Source organism: Ambystoma mexicanum, chromosome 2q, assembly GCF_040938575.1.
Source record: "Ambystoma mexicanum isolate Mex_15411 chromosome 2q, UKY_AmexF1_1, whole genome shotgun sequence".
Classification (NCBI taxonomy): domain Eukaryota; kingdom Metazoa; phylum Chordata; class Amphibia; order Caudata; family Ambystomatidae; genus Ambystoma; species Ambystoma mexicanum.
In genome coordinates, this window is record NC_090924.1 from 197124687 (window position 1) to 197145261 (window position 20575).

Below are 20575 nucleotides of genomic sequence, written 5' to 3' on the forward strand. Positions count from 1 at the left end.
AAAAAAAAACACACAATACCAGACAACTAAAAGATAAGTTGTGACGAACTACAATGAAACCAGTTCAGAGGAATTAAAATGGTATAAATCCTATCCCTAGGATGTGTGCGGCCTTGTGCCCAAAAGCCACAAAGCTTCTTAGAAGAGTGGACATATGTAGAGTTTGTGGTGGTGAAAATGTTCCAGAAGATATTTAACAAGTTACAGGAAAAGTATAAATATTTTTAATTTGCAAATAGCAGTTTTTAGATTCGGCCATCAAGAAGCAATGCACTGGAATAACTGAAGTGCATTCCAGGGAGAAGGGGGTGGGGGGGGCCGGTTGAATGCATTGCAATTACTTACCCTCATCACCCCCATTTCCCCCCTCCACCCCTCCTCAGATTTTTCCTATTGAGTAGCCAGGTCAACTGGGGAAAATCGCTGGAGAAAGGTTTTCCCACTGTTTTATCCAGTAGAAGATGCCCAGGTCACTTCAGGAGCAGCTTGCCAAGAGGCAATGCAGAAAGCACAGATGCAGACATCCTCCGGACACCTCACCAGACCAGGGAAGGAGAGTTTGAGCGACGGCTACCGCACACGGGCGACAGCAGGCATCTTTCCAGTCACGTTTGAAGACCTTCAGCACAAGATCATTTGATGCTGGGAAGCTGAAAACTTGGCAGGAGAGCGACTTGTGGCACAAGTTGGCCGACCACCCAAGTTCTGTCGACGAACGTGGAACGGCGACTATTCTGCAAAGGCAGCCCACTGGACAGCTTGTCTGTTCACTGGGTGGTACAGGGACACTTCCAAAGGCTCAGGATGGTTGGATCCTCAGGAATGCGTCAAGACGGTTTGGTCCCATCAGTCCAAGGGTTGAAGCACTCTCAGGGTCTTAACAGATCAGGTAGGCCTTCAGGGCTTCACTTGGTCAAATACAAGCAGGGATGCCAGGCCTCTTTGGGAGTCATCCATGAATCTTCAGTTGGCTGCTCTTCTACACAGGATACTTGGCTCCAACACTTATCTAAAGAAATGGCTGCAGGAATCCTCTTTTTTTTATCCCAACTCCTGGCTGGAACCAGTCCAAGCCCACAAATGGCAAGGACCTGCACCATTCAAACAGCCAACAATGGTCCAATCATGGACCACTGTGGGTTTCACTCAGGCCCCCCACACCTAGACTTTCAGGCGCCCCAGATATGGAGTGGTACCAGACAGGAATAATAAAAAAAATAAAAATGTTTTTAAAAAAAAACAAGAGAAAAACAGGAGAGACAAGGTGGCCTTCTGCTCTGGTAACTTGCGTTTACCTGTGTTTTTATTCTTCACTTTACCTGTGTTAAGTAAAAAGGAAAGCTCAAGGAGTTTTCAGCAACACTGCAATAATAAAGTGTAGATGCAACCAAACATGGAGAGAAGCATTAAAAGTATATATTTTTTTAAAATAAGATAAAAAAGGTTCCCAAGATTAGAGTAAAAGAAAGAGTTGGTGTGGGAAAAGGTCCCACCCACCCAGGAGAATTACTCAAAACAATCCAGATGTCCGGCACAAAATGATGGCGCAATCGCAATGAGAGGGGTGGGTGGATTTGGGGGGGGGGTGGGGGGGATAATTGGTGGGGTAGCGATTTCACACAACATAAAAGACCCCCCCCCCCCCTAAATGCTTGCTCAGCACATTCCAAATCTGCTGTATGTAAACACTGTTTCAAAAAAGAAAACTACCTTTGTACTTACCTCTTTTACATGACATTGGTGTGCTTAAGCCAGATCCATATCCCCTATGCATCAATGGTGTAGAAGGCACAGACACGCTCGCTTGAATAGCAGTGTCAATCTTTTGCACTTCCGACGAGCTTCTTGAAAAGGTCATTGGCTTTTCTTGTTTATGCTGCACTGCAAGTTCTTGTTTCAAATCTAAAAAACAGAAAGACGAGTCAACTGCATAGCCCCGATTTTATATCTGGAAAAAACATGGAGTTCGATTACTTGGAAAGAACCATAGATATCAGATGGGAATAATAACTTTTTAATGTAAAGTAGCGCTTAGTTGCTCCTAAAACTGCAATTAACTGTGCCAAATCCACCAACCTCAGCAAGGGACACGTTCCTTTTCCACTTGTAGGTTTATTTAATGGCTAAGAGTTCTTTTAGCCTCTCTGCCTCATGTTTGCCACTTTTCTCCCATCATCAGTTTTTTGTATAGTTTATTAAAAGCGGTTTTAAAAAAATTTAAAAAATGGATCTCTCCACTATCCCAGTTTTAAAAAAAAACAAAAAGGAGGGCGTCTAATGAGCTCTCCCCTCATCGCGCCCAAATTATGAGTATCTGCATCATTTTATTTTCCATTTAAACATTCTTTCAATAAAGTTCACCCATTTTCCTCAATCACATCATGCTCTTAAAATGTTAGGTTAGGTCACTGGTTGTGGGCCAAAAGCAAATCTTGAAAGCTTGAAAGACTAGGAAGAAACCTCAAGTCGATAGTTGGATTGATGATCTTCAAATTTTATCAGATTACGAGAAAGTTATGTGCAGGAGACAAAACAAGGAAAATTGCTATAAATAAATGTAGCCATCATTCACCGACTTGTATGGATAGGGTAAGAACAGTGAAATAGTCCTTAGCAATGTTTGAAGACACCCTTTTGTTTCAGAACACTTCAGTTAAGATACATTTCCTGATTTATGTTACTATTTTTTATCAGAATGGAGAACAACTGTATATGTAAATACTGGTGGGAGGGGTTCCAACATTTTTTATTGATTTTATTACCATGAAAAACATTACCAAAATAAAAAGAAATTCAGCAACTTTCTAAATAGGTCTAGCACCCCACCCCTCCCGTCCCCGTCCCTCACTCCCCACACAGGAATTCAAAACGTGTGTCACTGCTCATATTTCAGAGGGACAGTGCACCTCAAATTAAGTACAGCTGTCACGGTCTCTGTGGACACCACTGCAGTACAGAAGTCCAGCACCATGACCCATTCATTACTGTAAGCCGCCAAGTCATCATGTAGGGAAAAGGTTACCCCATTCTAGCGCCACAAATGCCCAGATGTTTCTCATCCATTCGTGGAAGCTCAAACCGGCCTCACTCAACCAGTTTATGGTTATCAAGAGCCATGCAGCGGCCAATATGATCTGGTCCCTCTTCAAGACCTGGCCACGATCGGCAGGCCACACTGCTGACTAGTAGAAAGATCTCTTCAGAGCCCGGGAATACCAAGATCTTTGTTCATGGCCTTCTCACCTCCCTCCAGAAGAACAAGTTACTCTTACCTGGTAACGTTCTTTCGATGGGATGGTCCGACGACGTATTCCATATCTATGACAGTAATCACCACAGCTGTGCTGCTTCGGAAAACCTTTCGGCGTCTGCGTCGATGACGTCGATATGCCGCCCTCGAGGACCCCCTCCAACGGCAGATGTTATAAATAGGACACACAACGCCCGTAGCCTCAGTTGTAGTTTTTTCCCCAGAATGTGTGGCACCAGTCTTCTGCCAGTCTGACCACACAAAGCCTTGCGGAAACCTAAGCTGCAATCGCATAAGAAATTCTGTAGCGGGGAAGGCAGGGAGGGAGCAATATGGAATACGTCGTCGGACCATCCCATCGAAAGAACGTTACCAGGTAAGAGTAACTTGTTCTTCGAGGGGATTGGGTCCTCCGACGTATTCCATAACTATGACAGACTTCCAAAGCAGTACCAATGCAAGTAGGTGGGAAAAGAATTTAGAAAACAGAAAATTAGAATGCCCAATCAAATTGCGGAGTAAAGGACTGCCTTGCCAAAGGCCAGATCCTGCCCCCGGATAGAATCGAGGGAGTAGAGACGTACAAAAGTATGTACTGAAGCCCAGGTGGCTGCATCACAGATGTTACGAATAGGAACACCCCTCTGTAGGGCAGTAAAGGCAGCCATACCCCTGGTAGAATGGGCCCGTAAGCCGACCGGTGGGTCCTTACCCGCCAAGCGGTAACACTCAGATAGCCAAAATAATCCAGCGAGACAAAGTCGGTTTCGTCACAGCTTGTCCCAAACGCTTTCCAGCGTAACCAATGAAGAGTTGATCGTCCACTCTGACCCAGGACATGCGTGAAATATAAAAGCTTAACGCTCTCCTAGGATCAAGCCTATGGAGCCTCTCCTCTTCCTTACCAGGATGTGGAGGAGGATAAAATGCCGGAAGAACAACCTTCTGGCCTAAATGAAATTCTGACACCACCTTCGGAAGAAAGGAAGGACAAACTCTAAGGACAACCCTGTCCTTATGAAACGCAGTGAAGGGTGGCTTAACTGAAAGTGCCTGTAACTCACTCACTCTGCAAGCGGAAGTGACCGCAACCAAAAATACAGTATTAAGAGTTAACAGTCTCAAAGGGCATGAATGCAAAGGCTCAAACGGAGCACCCATCAGAAACTTGAGAACAAGGTTCAAATCCCAACCGGGCACCTGGAAAGGTGACGGAGGGAACACATTAGTGCGCCCTTTCAGAAACTGAGAAATTAAAGGAATTTTAAAATAGGAACACTGTTCAGACGAGCGCTTAAATATGGACAGCGCCGCCAGGTAACCTTTAACGGTACCCACTTGCAAGCCCCTGTGGGCCAAAGAAAGCAAAAAAGACAGAACCATGGGAATGCCACATGCAAAAGGATCCACATTCTTAACCCTGCACCAGTCGCAGAACTTACGCCAACAACAACGATACAGGGACTTTGTTGCTGGCCGTCTGGCCGAGAGCAACACCTCCATCACGTCTTCAGGGAGGTCCCAATCCTTATACCTCAACCTTTCAGAAGCCAAGTGTGAAGGTTGAGGGATCTGACCTCTGGATGGAGAACCTGACCCCCTTCCCGTGAGAGCACATCGTCTCGGTAGGGAAGACGACGTGGAGGACAGATGGATAAGTCGAGAAGGTCCGGGTACCACGTCCTCCGGGCCCACGCTGGAGCAATGAGGATCATCCGGGAACCGAACCTCCGCAGTACTTGCGGGATGACAGGGACTGGAGGAAACGCATACAGCAGTGGGAATGACCACTCCACCACAAACGCGTCTCCTAAGGCTCCTTTTGGAGGAAATTCCTGCGAGCAGAACCTCTTGCACTTCTGGTTGGCACTAGAGGTGAAGAGATCCACTTGAGGGGTCCCCCAAAGGGCCAAGTTCTCCAGGAGAATCTCCTGAGCCAACTCCCACTCGTGAGAGATCACGCTCTGCCTGCTCAGAGCGTCCGCCGTCTCGTTTTCATCTCCGGCCAGATGAACTGCTGAGATCGAAACTTCCTGCTGGATTGGCCAGAACCAGAGCTGCATCGCCTCCCTGCACAGAGGAAGTGATCCTGCCCCCCCCACCCCTTTTTTGTTGAGGTAGTGCATGGCCACCGTGTTGTCCGTCAGGATCAGGACATTCTTTCCTCGCACAGTCGGCAGAAAAGCCTTCAGGGCTAGCCTGACGGCCCTCAGCTCCAACAGATTGATATGGAGTCTGCACTCCGACGGAGACCAACGACCACTGTCAACTCGTTGGCATGAGCTCCCCATCCCGCGAGGGATGCGTCCGTCACGATCGTCACCTCCGGCCAGGGCAGCCAAAATGGAGCCCTCCTCATCACATTGCCTTTGTCGGCCCAACACAGAAGGTCCTGGGCGACGGAGGACGGCACCTGAACAGGGTCCGACATCCTGCCGGAGGACTGAGACCACTGGAGCTTGAGTGCCCATTGCAAAGATCTCATCCGCAACCAGGCCTCTGGCACCAGAAGAATGCAGGATGCCATGAGGCCCAGCAGTCTCAAGAACTCGAACGCTGGGAGGCTCTGGGCAAGTTGAAACTTGTGCACCATCTGCTGAATGAGATGAGCCCTCACCTGGGGAGGAAAACACTGCCCCAGGGACGTGTCGAGCACTGCTCCGATGTACTGGAGCCTCTGAGTTGGTGTCAAATGGGACTTCTTTAAGCTGAGGGAGAAGCCCAGCTTGTGGAGGGAGTGGCAGGTGACGGCCAGATGATCCAGGACTTGCTTGGGAGAGCGCGCCCTGATCAACCAATCGTCCAGGTAGGGGTTAGACATGAATCCCCCCTTTCTTGAGATGCGCTGCCACTACCACCATGAGCTTGGTGAAGACCCTCGGGGCGGAGGTCAAGCGGAACGGCAGGATCCGAAACTGAAAGTGCAAGTCTCCAACCGCGAACCTCAGGTACTTCTTGTGCTTTGGATGTATCGGCACATGAAAATAAGCATCCTTGAGGTCGAGCGACACCAACCAGTCCTGAAGTTGAAGGGCCTGGAGGACTTGAGAGAGAGTAACCATCTTGAACTTGTCCTTTCTGAGGAGTTTGTTCAAACCGCGCAAGCCCATGATGGGTCTCAATCCCCAGTCTTTCTTGGAAATCAAAAAATAAGGGGAATACCATCCCTTGTTCCTCTCCGCTACAGGCACCAGTTCTATGGCGCCTTTCTCCAGCAGGGATTGAATTTCCTGCGCAAGGAGAAGATCAGGACTCTTCAAAGAGATTCCCCGGTGGATTGTCGTGAGGCCTCTGGCAGAAAGGAAGACAGTAGCCGTGTGTTATGATCTCCAGAACCCACACATCTGAAGTAATGGCGTGCCACTCTGCAAGATGCTGCGCCAGTTTTCCCCCCAACCAGCGAACGATGGGACATGGCCTCATGACTGAGCTGAAGCGGCTGCGGCGTTGCCTGAGGGCACCTCGAGTACCTTGTTTTCCACCTCTGGCACTCCCACGGTGGGCCCTTTGACTAGCAGCTCCTTTCGCTAGTAAAAGGATGAGTAATAACGAAAGGAACCTCCCCTCCATTGCTGTCCCCTGGGACGAAAAGGCGGAGGTTGGCGAACTGCAGTGTTCCCAACGACTGCGCTGCAGCTTTTGAGGTCTGCAACCTCTCAAGGCTCTCGTCAGCCTTGCTGCCAAAAAGATGCACACCATCAAAGGGCATGTTGAGGAGCCGGGCTTGCACATAAGGAGCAAACCCCGACTTCCGCAACCACGCAAACCTGCGTATTACGGTGCTCACCGCCATGGACCGGCTGACGCAATCTGCCATGTCCAAACCCGACTGAACGGCCTCACATGGCATTCTTGCCATCCTGGACCATAGCAAAAAAAAAAAACCCATCCTGGTCGACCCCTTTGGGAATATGTTCAGCTGCTAAGGCAATACAGTTCCACAGAGTGTGCGTGAAACGAGACAAGGCACATACGGAGGTGGCTGCCTGAAGCGCCATACCCCTTGAAGAAAACACTTTCTTCGCCCAGCCCTCAAAACGCTTGTCGTCCCCATCAGGAGGGATGGCAGGATACGATGCCTGCTTAGCTGGGGCCGTAGCTGCCTGCACCACCAAACTCTCCGGAGTGGGGTGCGTGGACAAGTAGCAAGCGTCACTACTGGCTGGGTGGTATTTTCGCGGCAAAGACTTGCCCACTGCTGGGAGACTCTCTGAAACAGTGCAAGCCGCTTCCACCCTTCTTTGCAGAGCCATATGGAATGGCAGTACCGGGTCATTGGGTGGACCTTGATCGAGGATATCCGTAAGGTCATCCTGCACAAAATCAACTGGGGGTGCCGACCACCCCAAGTAGTCGGTGACCCTCGACATAAGGCGCTGGTACGATGACTCGCCATGGGTGCCAGGCTCAGGCCTACAGAACTCCACCTCCGGAGAGGTGTCCAGACCACTGGAGTCATGCAGTGACTGACCCAAGTCCTCAATCTGGCTATGACCAGAAAGAATCTCATCTGGTACCGTGTCCGGAACCAACCCATCATCAGAACCCTCATCCAACTTGGAAATATAATCAATAGGCTGGAAGGTGGGCATTGAATAGGGGGGGAAGGACATTTTTGGCCTTGGCCAGAGCCTTTCCAGGGGGTTCCCCCATGCCACGGGGTACCTCCGACACCACAGCCTCGAAAGGTGTCAAGGGCTTCGAGCGAAACAGCGTCAACGTCTGGTGAATCGTCGTGGAGCGCGGCGCCGACAACATCGAGAGTTTCAACACAGGGCTCGAGGGCGGAGCCCCGAGCGTGTCCTTCGACAGCCTGGGGCCGATGGTGTCGACGACTTCCTCAGAGGCGGAGCCTCGAGAGAGTCCGTCGACTACCTCGGCGCCACCGGCGTCGACATCTTCTTTGAAGACTTCACAGGTGCACACGGGCTCGAGCGCGTCGAGGACCGGGACCTGGAACGGGCATGACTGGAATGATTTCCCTTGTCCGAGCGGGACCTCTCCCACGAATCGTGCCGACCACCCGAGCCCGAAGGCATACGAGCGGTGTCTCCAGTATGGTCAAGACCGACCCCTCTCGGAGGCGCGGATGGACCGGAGCCCTGTGATTCAAGAATCGCCAACACGGTCTCCCCGAAGGAAGCCCACTCCTCCGGAGAGGGTCGCTTGGTGGGATAAGAAACCCGCCGACGGGCGGAGTCCTCGGAAGAGGACAGGGAAGGAGACTCATGACAGCGCTTCCGGGAGTGCCTCGAAGAGGCAGAGGAGTGGCAAGACCGAGACCCCCTAGACCTACGACTATGATGCGTAGAGTCGCCCCTCGAATCGTCTAGTGGACCTCGCCTTCCGGGGCTTGTACACCTTACTGACCGACAGCTTCTTCTTACGTTCCCGCAAGGCCTTGGACGTAAGCGACTGGCAGTCGACACAATCATCCGTGTCGTGGGCCTCCCCGAGGCACAAGAGGCAGGCGTTGTGCGAGTCCGTCACCGACATCATGGACCCGCAGTCCCCACACTTCTTGAAGCCCGGACGCGGGGTGGAAGCTTCACGAAGAATATACTTCACAATACGAACAGGTTCGAAGAACCGAGAAAGAACCGAAACTCCAAAGAGCCGAGATCTCCGAAGCGAACACATTCGCGGAAAAAACGGAACTGAGGCTACGGGCGTCGTGCGTCCCACTTATAACATCCAGTGACGTCGGCCGTCGGAGGAGGTCCTCGAGGGCGGCGTATCGACATCGACCCAGAAAGATTTTCCAAAGCAGCACAGCTGTGGTGATTCCTGTCATAGATATGGAATACGTCGGAGGACCCAATCCCCTCGAATTGTAGTAAGTTGGGGGAGCTCCACCAGACGTGCACCCAGTTTGCCTTTTCCACGCATCCCCTCTTGCATTTCTGGGATATTTCGCTGTTCATGGCATTTGGCAGGCGTGTAAAGCCATAGCATCATTTTGTGCCAGGCCACCTGTTAGGGAGAACTCGCAGAAATGTGCCAATTACTCTGTACCTTAGAGACCCCCAGCGCTTTGCTAACTCTAGGACTTTTAACCTTGAGAGTGAGACCTTTTTCCCCACTCTCGTGCATTTTTTGTGATTTAACACTGTTTGTTTCTGGGTTTGGAGTCTGACAAACTCCATAGGCATTATCTTTGCATTGTGACACAGCACCTTCAGTGCAGTAGCACAGGGAAGTCTTTCAGATTTCCCAAAGGTTTAAATACCTTCTCTGGGATAAACTACTGTTTCCCAGAGCAGTAAAGTGAAATGGACTTTACTTACATTTGTAACTTTCTAGACCCAGCACACACTATCTTACAATAGGGTGCTGGAGGGATTACTTTGTATCCCCTGTGTCTACTTTCTCACGTAACATTTGTACGTTATCTTTTCTACAATTAATGGCCAGTGGCAGTGGTTTACGTTTTTCTACCATTGTGTGCTTCTACCGCGGGCTGCAATTGCAGCTGCAGTAAAGCACCCATTGGTGCCCAATTTGTCAAAATGGCCCTGGTCTTCTTTTTTCGCCATTTCCTGTTGTCAAGATCCTTCTTGAGATTTGCTCTGGTGCCAAACCAGGTTTGGTCCCTTTGTTAGTTTGGTCTTTGCCGGGGTACACTGAGAAGCCTGCCTCTGACTTCAGCGTGTCTGGCAGGGCAGGAAGTGAGGGAGGTGTCTGTGATGCTGGAAATGCATCAGAGGGACAGGGCCTCCGTATCCTTGTCCTTTACTGCTTTTATCGTGTTCTGTCGTGTTTTCCGCGCAGGAGTTTGTGTGGGACTCCTGGCGGTGCAGCTCTCTCTTGGTTTGGTGAAAAGACCCATGGGATACCCTTATGGCACCCATGGGTAGGGGGTGCAACCCTGTGTCCCTAGTGTATGTTTTTTGGGCACCTGTGGGTGGCCCACACATTGGAATCGGTAGATTACTGATGGAGACAAAATGGCACCCATGGCCTCTTGCCTTCCATCACCTGTTACCTTGATCTTCCCGAAGTCCCGGGAAGCCCTGCCTCTGTCCCTTCCCCCTGACTGGCTGTTGGGTGGAATTTCCATATATGGTAGTGTGGGGAAGTGCTGACCAGACTGGTTGGAGCCTTCCCAACGACCGTATGTTGTAGGTACGCCTGTGGGTGGGACCTGGGTGAATGGAGTGTGTGACGAATACGCATTCTATGTTGTGGGTGTCTAGTATCTGGTGGTTGACAATGACAGACAGCGCTGCCCGAAACCGGTATGAATGCAGTATGAAGTGTTGAATGGCTCGGTACTTGTCCCAATACACAAAACTTGTTGAGTGTCTGGAGAGAAGTGAATGACCTGAATGCACTGTGTGCCTGATTGGTTGCCTGTCTGCATGAATGCCCTTCGTAGTGATTGGATGCTTCAGTGTGACCCAGCGGAATGAATGGGAGACCAACAGTATATCTGGGGACCTCTCACTGCTAGGAATCGTGTTCAGAAGTGTTTAGAGCTGAAGTCCAAACTACAAAGAGTAACTGGAGTGAAACGGATGCTTGACCTTGAAGTCCTGCTGGAAGAGAAGAATTGCTGTTGCTCTCCTTCACGATCTGAAAGCTGCTGTGTCTCCAAGGACTGACCCGGAGAGGACCTGGTAAGTCGCCCTCTTCCCGAGCTACGAGGGACCATCGTGCACCAGCTGACCTTTGCCAAAGCTCCCTGGTAGACAGACCTTTGACAGGCTGCCGACCCGATACGGGGACAGCTGCGGGACTCCAAAGAGAAGCACCCGGACTGTTGTCTGCCACTGTCGCCGACCGCCGTCGCCGACCGGAGCCGCTGTGTTCCCGTTTGCCTAAGAACTTCATTGATCCAAGGACGCTCTCGTCCACATCGTCGCTGCTGTATCCTGCTGGAGAAGGCCTGACTGTTGACACGCCGAGGAGCATCCGCCGGTGGGGTTTCCCGCCACCCAAAGACCACATACGCCGACGACTTGACGCCCTTGCTGGGCCACAGTTCTTCAAAGTCTTTGCGGTCCAGAACTATCGACACCGAGGTGCCCCGCACGCCTCTTCCTTGCAAGACATTTACGCTTCCCTGTCAACGAGCACCGATAGGAATGACGTGGCCAAAGTCATAGCTCGACCTGTTCTCCGTCGGACGTTCGACGATCCGTGACTCCTGCCTTAAAGGTAGGGCACTCAAGAAGGGCCGTCAATTCCCCGACGATGAACGCCAAGGTACTTTGTGGTTGCAGAACTATTGGAAAGTCTAGTGTGAACAATATATGGACTGGGCTTGTGATACATATTTGCTTTACAGGTTGCCCAGGGGGGGGGGGGGAATCTCCACACAACTGTCTAGTGGTACGGGGCCAGTATTCTGCCAAGTGTTCAAACCATCTTGCTTTCCTTCCCCTCTCTACTGCTGAATTCCTCTATATTCTGATCTGTGTGTCATTCTAACCGTATGCACTTTAATGAGATCTAATAATGTCAGTGGTACCACTTTAGAACTGTATATATTTACCATTGCAGATTTTCGGAGTACAAAGTGAGTTATGATATTGTATATACCTTTGAATATTAATTATATAAAGACTGTTGTAACCGATACAGTGTGTGGACATTCCTTTGCGGGTGCTTGGGGATTACACTGTACTTAAGAACCAGCCCACATCACCTCCTGAGAAGCTAGGCCTTGATTGCTCGACCACGTTTACCAATAGAGGATCTTGGCAGGGGTCCTCTGTGCCTGTCCTCTACCATATAGAGAGCGGAAGTACAGACAACCCCCCACCGGCGTCTTTACAGTGTCCGAAACTCCCTGTGCTTAATCCCCAGGGTCCTCCCACACCCCCAAGCCCTTTAGAGTCAAGACCTTGTTTAGGCGCTGTATGGACTAAGGGGAGGAGGAGCACTGGGAAGGCTCGCTCATGCAGATATAATCACATACACAGTCACGGGCAGGTACTGAAGAAGGACATGGGCCGGCACTGAAGAAGGCAGTTATTGTTTAAATATAAAGCACAAGTAACTATTAATTGGATACATTTGTAATTTCAGATCCTAGGCATTGTGCTGGAGGGGTTACTTAGTATCCCCTTTGTCCATCTTCTCATGTAACATTTTTATGTTACCATTTCCTCACAGAATGGCTGGTGGCTGTGGTTTACTTTTAACTACCGTTGTGTGCACTTACCATGGGCTGCGATCGCAGCAAAGCACCCAAGGGTGCCATTTTTTTCAAAATGGCCCTGGTCATCTTTTTTCGCCATTTCTTGTTGTAAAGGTTGTTCTTGAGATTTGCTCTGCGCGCCAAACCGGGTTTGGTGCCTTTGTTTGTTTTGCCTTTGGCGGGATTCACGAGTGAAGCCTGCCTCTGGCTCCACAGTGTCTGGCGGGGGCAGGAAGTGAGGGAGGGGCCCGAAACTCCCTGTGCTTAGTCTCCTAGGTGACTCAAATGCACTCTGTGGTGATTGGCCGGCTCACTGTCCGGCAAGGACAGCCATCCTGATGGGCGACAGCCAGCTTGGCTGGAATGAATGGGAGAAACCTGAATAAAAGGCGAGGCTTTTGACTTGGAAGGCAGAGTCGACCACTGGACAAAAGAACCGAAGAAGAACTGGAAGATGATGCCTGCTGCAACTCCTGGACAGTTGGTTTGCTCGGTGAAGCCCTGCTGCTGTGCCGAAACCCCAGATTCGTATCGACAGAGAAGCCCCTACAAGGACGACTTCTCCCCTTGAGTTTGTGGGACCAATCAACTTCAAAGTAAGCCACCTGAGCACCTTCTCAGAGCTGGTTGAATTTCCACATAGTTGCTGCTGCAAACCGAATAGCCAGGGAGAGGAACAACAGATTGCGTACAGCGCTTTTAAGTTGGCCAAGAGCTCCAGGAAGATCCTCCGGACTCCCAGGAAGCAGGACCGATCGAGCCTCAGTCCCCTCAGAGTGTGCGACCCCAGCAGCAAGGAAAGTCCATCTCGACAGTCAGAAACCGCAGTGTTGCAATTTGCGGTAGTCACGAGGAGCTGAAACACCGAAGTGCCACTTGTTTGAAGATTGCCGGTTGTGAGTGGTGACCGTCCCATTGCAGTGCAGGAGTCGCCATAAGTCCTTGTTCCCATGGCCGCGGCCCAGGAACAGTGAGACCTGCAGAGTTGCACAGGAACAGGAGTCATCTGCTGCACTTTTTCTTCAATCCAAAGGTACTGTAAAGTCTGAGAGAATCTACCTCTTATTGTAGAGTTGCTTGCATCTTCTACTCCTCACAAGCCTAAACAGCTTGTGGCCCTACATTGATTCTTATTTTCTTCAAAGACTTCTAAAACAGTGTGCAAAGACTTTTTCTTACTTACCTACCACAAGTTCTCCAGCTCATATAGACTTTCACCCATTGACTTTGGCTCAATTACACTGAATGACTCTGCTTTTGGGATCCAAAAGTATTTGTTTGCTTAAGTATATTTGTGATCTCTTGTTTGTTCTAATAACAACCTTTTCCTTTGACCAATTCCTAAGAGTATTCTAAATGCAATAGAAAGATATTAATGTCCCCAGCACCCTAGCTATTGAAGTCACCTGAGGGTGTAGGTAGTGACTGTATGCCATCCCAAAAGGGTCTTCACGGATATAGAAACTAAGAGTGTGTAGTTTTGGATTATATTGTTTTGCTGCTTTTATATTGCTCCCTTCAAGGCTTATTCTAACTGACAAAAAAAATGTATAATTGTTTATTCAAGAAACCTTGTTTGTACGTGTTTGAATACTTGTCACTGTGAATCCCTGTGTAACTCCCCTACAGCTCAGGGACCCCTCTTGAGATGAACCTGGCTGCTCAACACACTACCAACCTGTGTAATACAGACTTATACCAAAGGTTGGGTTCCTATTTCCAGGAGGTCAGGGTTGTTGTAGTGCACCCAACGGGTACTGCATACAAACTTTCCTAACAGTCTTTTAATGCATTAATAGTATATTTGTATACATCATGTGGCCAGCCTACTAATTGCCAACTTGGACTGTACCCTTCCTCAAAGTCCCATATCACCCAGGTCTAAGACTTAATGTTCAGCATGTGCTACCCAGCGAGAGTTTGGTTAGACCAAAGAGTGCAGGTCCACCAATCTAGCCTCCTCGAATCACAACCTAGTACTGGCTCTGAAAAACGAAAGGCGGCCATGATACAGAATATACAAAAATACATTTACGGTCAAGCATCCACCAAGAACACGACAACCTAAAATTCCTGAAACAAAGTTGAGATTAAGGCCATGCTTTTTTCCCCCTACCTCGCGCTTCATCTTTTAGACGCTGCACAGACTCCAAAAGATTTTCCTTCTCATCTAGTTCACTCTCCAGGAAGGCATTTCTTTCTATAGCTTGGTTTAAACGCTGCTCAAAATCTTCCAGAGACATGATCGTCGCTCTGCATTAACAAAAAGAAATATATTAGCATGCAAAATCTGTCAAATTAATTTGATAAACATCAGTGGTATAAACCCTACTGTGTAAAAAATAACCTGGGTATCACACAGTGCCTTTTAATACTTGAAAAACCTTTAGTACTGATCATGGAAAATACAGCAGATCATTCTATAACTGAACACAGTCTTGAATGACTGAATTGAGTTTGATGTGTTTTGAAGAGTACAAAAAGCAAAAGGTACTTGCAGAAAGTGTAAATCTAGCGTGCCACTGCTTTTTCCACACAGAACGCCACATTTACAAAATTGAAAGAAGCCTTTATGCAGCCAACATTCCCAATTCAATGCTACAATTTCTGTGCAATTTATGAAGAGATAAATGCCATGTTATGAAATTACAACTGCCCTGCAGGAGCACAGGGACAATTAGCGTCTAAAGTGCATACTCGGGCCTCGCACTACCCCGAAATGATTGCAGATCCCAATAATAAAAGGTAAAACAGGCACAGCCCAACATATATACCTCCTTTTATGTTGGGACTAACAGAATATGAATAGAGGCAACCTTTATAATCCCACTAGAGATTTAAATTGCAGCAACTGACTCAGCAGTGTAAAAGTGAGCCCTTGTCATGGACTAATTGCATAAATGGATACACGCCAATGCTCACAATTTAGGAGCACAATATCCAGAGAGAAGGATTCTGATGGAGAAGTGGGGGTTGGGCTAGAGGCAGATTATGGGTGATGGAGGAGGTTAAGCCGAGGCAGGGAAGAAGGGACACAGCTTGGAGAGTGAAGAAATCAATGGATACATGTGGTTTTGATCCAGGAAAGGGAAGTAATGTTCAGTGCAAAGAGGAGTTTGGGTGCAGATGCTCGATCATAAAGTATAATAGGGTGCAAGGGATTTTAGGAATGGCTTTGTGGGGCAGAAGGAAGATTAAAGATGTTAACAGAGTGTTTAAAATGAGGGATTCAATGGAGATTGAGAAGGCGACAATGGCTCAGACAGGCTGGGTGTAAGTTGGTCAATTGAGAGCGGTTTGTGAGAGATGCTTCAGCAGTGACCCGAGTAGAGCATGAGCAAGAGAGGGAGACAGTTTCTGGTAGAGAATTGTTAGGCACGATTATGTGCAGTACTCTTTGGGAGACTGCAGCAATCATGTGCTCCTGGCAGAAGGCAACCCAACTTTTGGTACAAGTCTGTACTACACAGGTTGGTAGTGTGGCTGAGAAGCCAGGCATATCTCAAGAGGGGTGAATGTGAGCAGTAGGGTTGACACAGATTCACTGTTAGGCAAAATTCGTATGCAATACCCTCTGGGAACACTACACACATCTATGACTACAGGTGTAAGCAAACCAACCTTTGGTATAAGTCTGTACTACACAGTTTTGGTAGCGCGTTGAGCAGCCAGGCTTATCCCAAGAGGGTAATGTGAGCAGTAATTATATTAAACAGAGGTTTACAATCACAGGTGTTCAAATAAACTTATACTCGAGGTTTCTTGGATAAATACTTATTAATTTATCAGTCAGTTATAAAACATTCATTAGAAGGAGGCAATCGTATAATAACACACAAATATACTTTACTCCTTGAAAAGTATTGAAAGGCAAAGGACATCAGAACATAAAATACTACAATTATTCTTAGACGGTGCATATACTTTGGAGTTCATCAGAAGAGTCAATTCAATTAAAATAGGCTAGGCCAAAGTCAATAGGCTAAAGTCTTGGATAGGTTAAAGCGGTTCTGGTAATTGAACGAAAAAGTCTCTGCACAAATTCTTGGAAGTAGTTTGTAAAGAGAAGAATCATATGTTGGGTCACAATCCGATTAGGCCTGCGAGTTGCAAAAGATCACTTTGCAAGTTCAGTCTTGTTTTACAGTACCTTACAATGAAGAAAAAGATGCAGCTGATAACTTCTGTCCCTGGCAGTTCCTGCAGATCTCACTGTTTCTGGGCCTCAGTCGTGGGGACAAGAGGGAGGACGTCGGGGGACTCCTGCACTGCACTGGGACAGTCAAAAGCGGCTCTTTTGCGTTTCAGCTCTCGCACTGGTAACAACGCTGGCCCTGGCTCTCAAGGTGGACTGTCCTTGCTTCTGAGGTCCAACACTCATCTGAGGGGGGGCAGCCTCGGTCCGTCCGACATCACGGGAGTCCAGAGGATCTTCCAACCGCTTTCGGCCAGCTTACAAGTAACGCACACAATCTGGTGTCCCTCTCCTTGGCTCTACAGTTTCCTGCAGCACTCGGAGGAAATGCAACCAGCTCAGAGATGGGTGTCCAGGTGGCTTACTTGGGAGTTGATTGGTCCTACCAACTCAAAGAGAAGTCGTCCTTTGCAGGGCTTCTCTGTCGATGCAAACTTGATGATTCGTACCTGCAGCAGTGCTTCAACGGGTAACCCAACGGTCCAGGAGCTGCAGCATCCGTCCTCTTCAAGCTCTTCTTCGGTTCCTTTGTCTAGTGGTCGACTCTGCCTTCCAAGCCAAGAGACTTGCCTTTTATTCAGTTCTCTCCCATTCATTCCAGCCTAGCTTCCACTCACCCAGCAGGGTGGCTGTCCTTGCCGGACAGTCAGCCAGCCAATCATACCAGAGTGCATTTGGGTCTCCTAGGAGACTAAACCACAGGGCATTTCGGGCACCTCCCTCACTTCCTGCCTACCCCAGACACTCTGGAGCCAGAGGCGGGTTTCTCTCAAAAACCCAGCCAAAGGCGAAATAAACAGAGACCAAACCTGGTTTGGAGCGCAGAGAAACTCTAGAAGGACCTTTCTACAAAGACCTGGCAAAAAAAAAGACCGGGCAACATTTTAGCAAAGATGGCTGGGCGCCATTTTGAAAAAGATGGCTCCCATGGTTACTTTACCCGAGCCGTGAATGGTTGTGGTAAATGTAAACCAAGGTAGTTAAATGTTAAAGGTATTTGTACCACGCACCGTCACCGACGGAATTGGTCCCCAGGCGCTCAGGCAGATCTGTAAATGATAAAGGTGGGATGGGTTAGTAAGGTGAAGAAGGGAGTAGGATAGTGAGAGGAGTGGTGTTCTGTTGCCGGCTTCAACTCAGTATACACCGGGTGCTGAGCTTTAGTGCGGGTATCGGATCGGAGTCAGTCCGCGTGTGCTGTTCCGTCTTATGTGTAGTTGCAGTGTTGTGAAGTGTGTGCGGCTTGTTGTGCGAGAGATGGTTGTGTGAGTTTTTGGAGTGAGATAAGTATGCAGAGTATGAACTTATATTGGTTAGTGGGTTACCGGACCTTTACCATGCTAACATTCACAGTTCCATCAGAGTTTGGCACCTGCCGGCCCCCACACTCCCACCCAGACGCGGCGCATGCCAGTGTCCAGGACTCCATCCAGGTGTGGTCATGCCAACATTCATACTTCTATCTAGATGCGGCGCAGGCCAGAGTTTAGAGATCCGTCCAGGTGTGGGCAAGATAACACTCACAACTCCATCCGAACGCCACACAGGCTGGTGTTCACAACTCCATGTGTGGCACAGGCTAGCATTCACGTTTTTTCTAGGCGTGGGCATGTTATCCTTCAATCAATCCTATCCAGATGTGACACAGGTCAACGTCTATCTAGGTGTGTCTGCCGGTCTGGATAAGTTCGTCCGGTACGTACGAGTGGGAGAGTCACTGGAGGGCTTTTGTCTGGGTCTAGGTATCTGGTTAGTCTCTGCGGCCTTCCTTTGTGGCTAAAAACTAAACCACTGCCACCAGCCAGTCAACTGAGGAAAGTAACATATCTATTGTAAGATAGGGTGTGCTGGGTCTAGCAAGTACAATGCTAAGTTAAGTCAATTTCACATTACTGCTCTGGGAAACAGCAGTTGATCCCAGAGAAGGTATTTAAACCTTGGGAAATCTGGAAGACTTCTCTGTGGCACTGCACTGATGGTGCTTTGTGACACAATTGAAAAAGATGATGCCTATGGATTTGGTTAGACTCCATAACCAAAAAAGGAACAGTGTGTATAAAATCACATTATAATACATGAGAGGGTTGGAAAAAGGGACTCACTCTCTCCAGGGAAAAAACAAAAAGTCCTCAAAATCCAGCAAAGTTGCTGTGGGTCTCCAAGGTGGAGGCAATTAGCAAATTTTTGAGAATTCTCCCGAACACTATGGAGTTTGTCAGACTCCAAAAACAAAGAAAACACAGAGTCCAAATCAGATCAAAATACGAGAGAGTGGGATAAAGGTCTCACTCACTCCAGGATAAAAATTAAAAAGTCCTAAAGGGCAGCAAAAGAGCTGGGGGTCTCCAAGGTTGAAGGGAATTAGCACAGAAATGAGAATTCTCCCCAACACCAGCCCATGAGCAACAAATCACGGTAGTGAGGACTACCCCAAATGTGCTGTCTGTACTGTAAGGAACTCATGGTGGCAACAGTAGAGACAGATACAAGTGATCACAGTTCAAAAGGTGTTTATTAAACTGTATGAATGGGTGAGAAAAACACCTAATCTAAACCTAAATCTAAGCTATGACGATCAAAGAATAATAAGGCAGTCCTAGTGGCGTCTTGTAAAAATAAAAAAAGAAAATGCCTATACTAAAAAATAAAGTAAAATCAAAACAAATATTGCCAATCCTTACCGCTAAATTACAAAATAGTGTAAGATAATGTTAACCATAAAAGAAAGAAGTGTTCACAAAATGATGAGTCAGGGTGGTATAGCTGGGGTCTCGCTTCCCCACATTTTCTAGCACAGGACAAGGCAGGACTTCTGAGCACCATACATGGGCTTCTCCAACACGAGGTTGCAGTTCTTTTTAGCAATATCAGGACCTTCGGTGGCCAAGTCATTCATACAAAGTTTCTTGCCTCTGAGGGCCTGATGTGCCAACAATAACAAAAAATCCTTTTACGTTAGGTGATGCCTCTTAACCCCTGGATCACCTCCCTCAACCGGGCTCTGATCCTTCATGAATATTAGCCTCCCTCAGTCAGGTGCACTACGGCCTTTTATTCAAAGCATTTACATCTGTAGTTTCACGAGTCACAATGTCTTTTTAAACAACCTTTCACTGTGGACATCCTTCAGCCAGGTTAATTCTAGTCAACACAATGTTCACGGGTAGATTATGCTTCACCTCAACTTGCAGGCATCCTTCAACCGGGTTCACATCTGCCATATACACAGTTCTTTGCTTTATCACAATTGCGGTATTCACTTCCCTTATCTTTCTTCTTGGCTTGCATGACCACTTGCCTCTTATGTAGGTCTCTCCTAGCGCCCTCTGGTATCGGTATTTCAATGACAAAAGGGGGACCAGTCAGAGTCTTTCGAATGAGTACCAACGTGGCGCCGGAGCACTCTGCAGCTGGTCTTTCCTTGTGCTTTAAAAGCTCAGTAACACACAAGCTCTGTTCTTTCAGATCATGTTGCAGTTTGCAACATTCGCTCAACACAGTTCGGCTTACTATCGGTTCTCCCTCAGACTCACCGGCTGCGATGAACCACTTGGCATTTCTTGTCTCTGGAGTCAAGAACTGTACCACAGTAGCAAATCGTCTCTTCCCGCCTTGGTTATCAGAGTGGGAGGGTGTTAGGGGGAATTCTCAATTCTGTGCTAATTCCCTTCAACCTTCGAGAACCCAAGCTCTGTTGCTGGACTTCTGGCTTTACAATTTGGAACCTTTTTCCTCACTCTCTGTGTTTTTACCAGATTTGGATTTTATTTTGTTCACTTTTTTTGGAGTCTGACAACCTGCATAGGCATCTGCTTTTTGTATGTTGACAGCACCTTCAATGCAGTGTCCCAGAGAAATCCAAAGGATTTCTGTTAAGGTTTTAATACCTTTTCTTGGGTGAACTAGTTCCCACGAATTGTAAGATTAAATGTATTACTCTTTGTAGGTCCAGCACACACCATCATATGTGGAGGGCTGGGGTGGG

The 20575-nt window shown here is 48.2% G+C and overlaps 1 protein-coding gene across 1 annotated transcript in view; it reads right to left on the reverse strand.

Annotated features, from left to right (window-relative positions):
- NDE1 (nudE neurodevelopment protein 1) overlaps positions 1–20575 on the reverse strand; it is a 225811-nt gene that overhangs the window by 87704 nt on the left and 117532 nt on the right. The window contains exons 5-6 of the mRNA XM_069647124.1: positions 14512–14648; positions 1723–1902 (exon numbers count right to left, since the gene is read on the reverse strand). Coding sequence (XP_069503225.1) covers positions 1723–1902; positions 14512–14648 — 317 coding nt within the window. The remainder of the gene's footprint in view (positions 1–1722; positions 1903–14511; positions 14649–20575) is intronic.